The sequence below is a fragment of the Ruditapes philippinarum genome, unplaced genomic scaffold, assembly GCF_026571515.1.
Source record: "Ruditapes philippinarum isolate M1 unplaced genomic scaffold, ASM2657151v2 ctg1997_1_1_1_1, whole genome shotgun sequence".
Classification (NCBI taxonomy): Eukaryota; Metazoa; Mollusca; class Bivalvia; order Venerida; family Veneridae; genus Ruditapes; species Ruditapes philippinarum.
The window spans coordinates 6,112-8,763 of NW_026851791.1; the positions used below are offsets into that span (position 1 = coordinate 6,112).

Below are 2,652 nucleotides of genomic sequence, written 5' to 3' on the forward strand. Positions count from 1 at the left end.
TATCTTTGATTCCCTAGAGTGGAGGAGGCTAGAACAAAAAAGCATAAAATAGCGCCTTATTATGTTTGAAAATATCTTACAAATAAGGCTGTGATCCTTCTTCCAGGTACAGTACCTCAAGCTGTTAATTCCCTTTTGCATGCTGTTAAACAAATTTTAAACACAACCAAGTACTATGCAAATAATAATTCTTCCCCATGATGATAAATCATCAGAATGCCTTACCCCCAAGATGTTGTCATCTTGTCTGGGTAAATTTTCAGTAAGGCTGTTAGCCAGATTTTAAAAATTCTTGGCACAAGTGCTCACCATTCAAAACATCAAAACAAATTTTGTTGTCCAGCACAATATTGGGGACCTACATCATCTTAAGTGATGAATGTTGTTTTAATTAGCAACTGATTTACCATTGCGACCAGTACAGACCAAGATCAGCCGGTTTTTCTGTGCTGTTTGATACTGTACTGTACTGTTTGCTATTCAATAGTATATCTTTTGAAATTTTCCTTATTAAAAGATGAAGAATGTTTTTGTTTAAATTGAAAGATAGACAAGTTCATTTTATTTTAAGATATGGTAATGGTTAAATATTGGCACATGTATTATACATCTTAAATGTTTCATTTTGTTTTCAGGTAAGAGATAGACATTAAAGATGTTGACAAGAGAATTATTTCAAGTAGCTTCAGGTATTTAGTTTTGAGTCAGTTCCTCTGTAATATACTATCCATCCAACTTGAGTTAGTTTGGTAGTTATTATATTCATTACTTGTTCCAAGTGCCTTTTGTTTATTATATTCACCCTTTTTTGTCATAGATGAAATTCTATACTTCAGTTCGGTTTCAGTATAAATGAGAATTTTTTCTGGTCATGTTTTGCTCAGTAGAATACATTGTGTACATTTCAATTATTTAATGGTTGCCTTGTGTAGGTTTTTTATCTGTAAATTTGAATAATTCTAAATTGTCTGTTTAGAGTTTTATGAACAATTACCATACAAACACACATGTATTTTCATATCTCAAGTGTTATAAATAGTTTGTAGACCTTTTAACATATAGCTTTATGCCTTTAGTGTATTTTAATACAGGTATAATTCTTTAAGAATTTTGTTTTAATGTGTACATATATTTGAATGAATTATTTTCAAAATTGTTTTGATAATGAATTTATTTTTCAGTTTCGAGGCTCAATATTCTGACTGGATCTCTACCCAAGAAGGGATATAATGGCTTTAGGTTGCCACACAATAGACTGCTACACAGTGTGTGTCGGACCGGCTGTAGCGACTCCAAACCTAGATACACTACTCAAACAGAACTAAAATCATTGAACTCTTTTAAGCATATCAGGGTTTACAGTAGTGAAAACCGACAAACTGCCTTATCTGTGATGAAAGATTTAAAGCATTTGAAATCTTCACCATTTCCTGCTCTCGTTCTTGGTGGTGCCGGATTAATTCCATTCATAGGAGCACCTCTTTACATGGTAACAACAGGTGGTTTTGTCGCTAGTTTAGCTTATAGTCAGGTTGCGTATGGTGCAGTTATTTTATCTTTCGTTGGAGCGGTCAGATGGGGTATGGCATTATCTGACAATGGAGTTGTCCGGCCGAACTGGATCAATCTTGGTTATAGCGTGACTCCGTCTCTAATTGCCTGGGTGGCATTGATGATGCCTACGCCTTTTTCGCTGGCAACACTGATGGTTGGTCTTGGTGGTGCAGGTTACATGGATATCACAATGTACGGATATCCATCTTGGTTTAAAGCAATGAGGTTTCTTCTTACAATCACAGCAATTTTATCGCTATGGACAACTTTACTTTTCCATTATGTGAAATTTGGTTCGGCAAAGAATAAAAAATCTGAAGTAAAGAAAGGTAAAGAAGTCAAGCAGTCCATAAAGGATGTAGAAAAAGCCGTTGCTCAAGCTGTGTCAGAAATTGATCCAGTGGCAGATGTTGTATTAGGTGGTAGTAAACAGGGAAGTAGAACATGGAGAATTGATACGAAAGAAAAAGGGAATGTTTCGAAAGAAAACAGGAACAATAATTCTGAGTTAGGAGTATTACAGGCTGTTTCAGAAATTGACCCAGTGGCAGATGTCGTTCTGGGAGGATATAGGTCCGGTCAGAATTATAAAGCTGGTACAAGGACTGAACAAAATGTTAAAGGTAACTCAGAGGTAGCAGTCATGCAAGCTGTTTCAGAAATTGATCCTGTTGCTGATCTGGTTTTAGGTGGAAATAAAACGTCAGATTTGAGATCTAGGTCAAAATAAACTTTTCAGTCACAAGATATACAAACAGAGGGAGATTTGTGAATGCTTTATCAAAATAACAGATATAATTATGATGAAAGTCAATTTTTTAAAGAAATACAAGTGTTTTTGTCTCAAATACATTTGTATTTGATATTTATTTTGGATAAAAGAACTATTGCAGACAATGTAACTATTTTGATCCACATGTCCACAAAGAAACTAATTTTTCAGTAAAACATAGATTTTTGTAGGATTTTTTTTTCAAAGGTCAACTGCTGACACAAGATATCTCATCTTTGTTTGTTTATTTTACAGTATTATACTTGTATAATTCTTAAGCATGTAAGATGTCTCGCTCTCTAAAGTGTGGAGTTTAGACATTGGAT

At 34.2% G+C, this 2,652-nt stretch overlaps 1 protein-coding gene across 1 annotated transcript; it reads left to right on the forward strand.

The window, feature by feature from the left end:
• The first annotated feature begins 552 nt into the window (after positions 1–552).
• LOC132739695 (uncharacterized) lies at positions 553–2,402 on the forward strand. Its single transcript, XM_060727461.1, has 2 exons — positions 553–689; positions 1,182–2,402. Exons 1-2 carry the CDS (start codon positions 656–658, stop codon positions 2,282–2,284), a joined length of 1,137 nt encoding a protein of 378 aa, XP_060583444.1. The 5' UTR covers positions 553–655; the 3' UTR covers positions 2,285–2,402.
• The last annotated feature ends 250 nt before the right edge of the window (positions 2,403–2,652 follow it).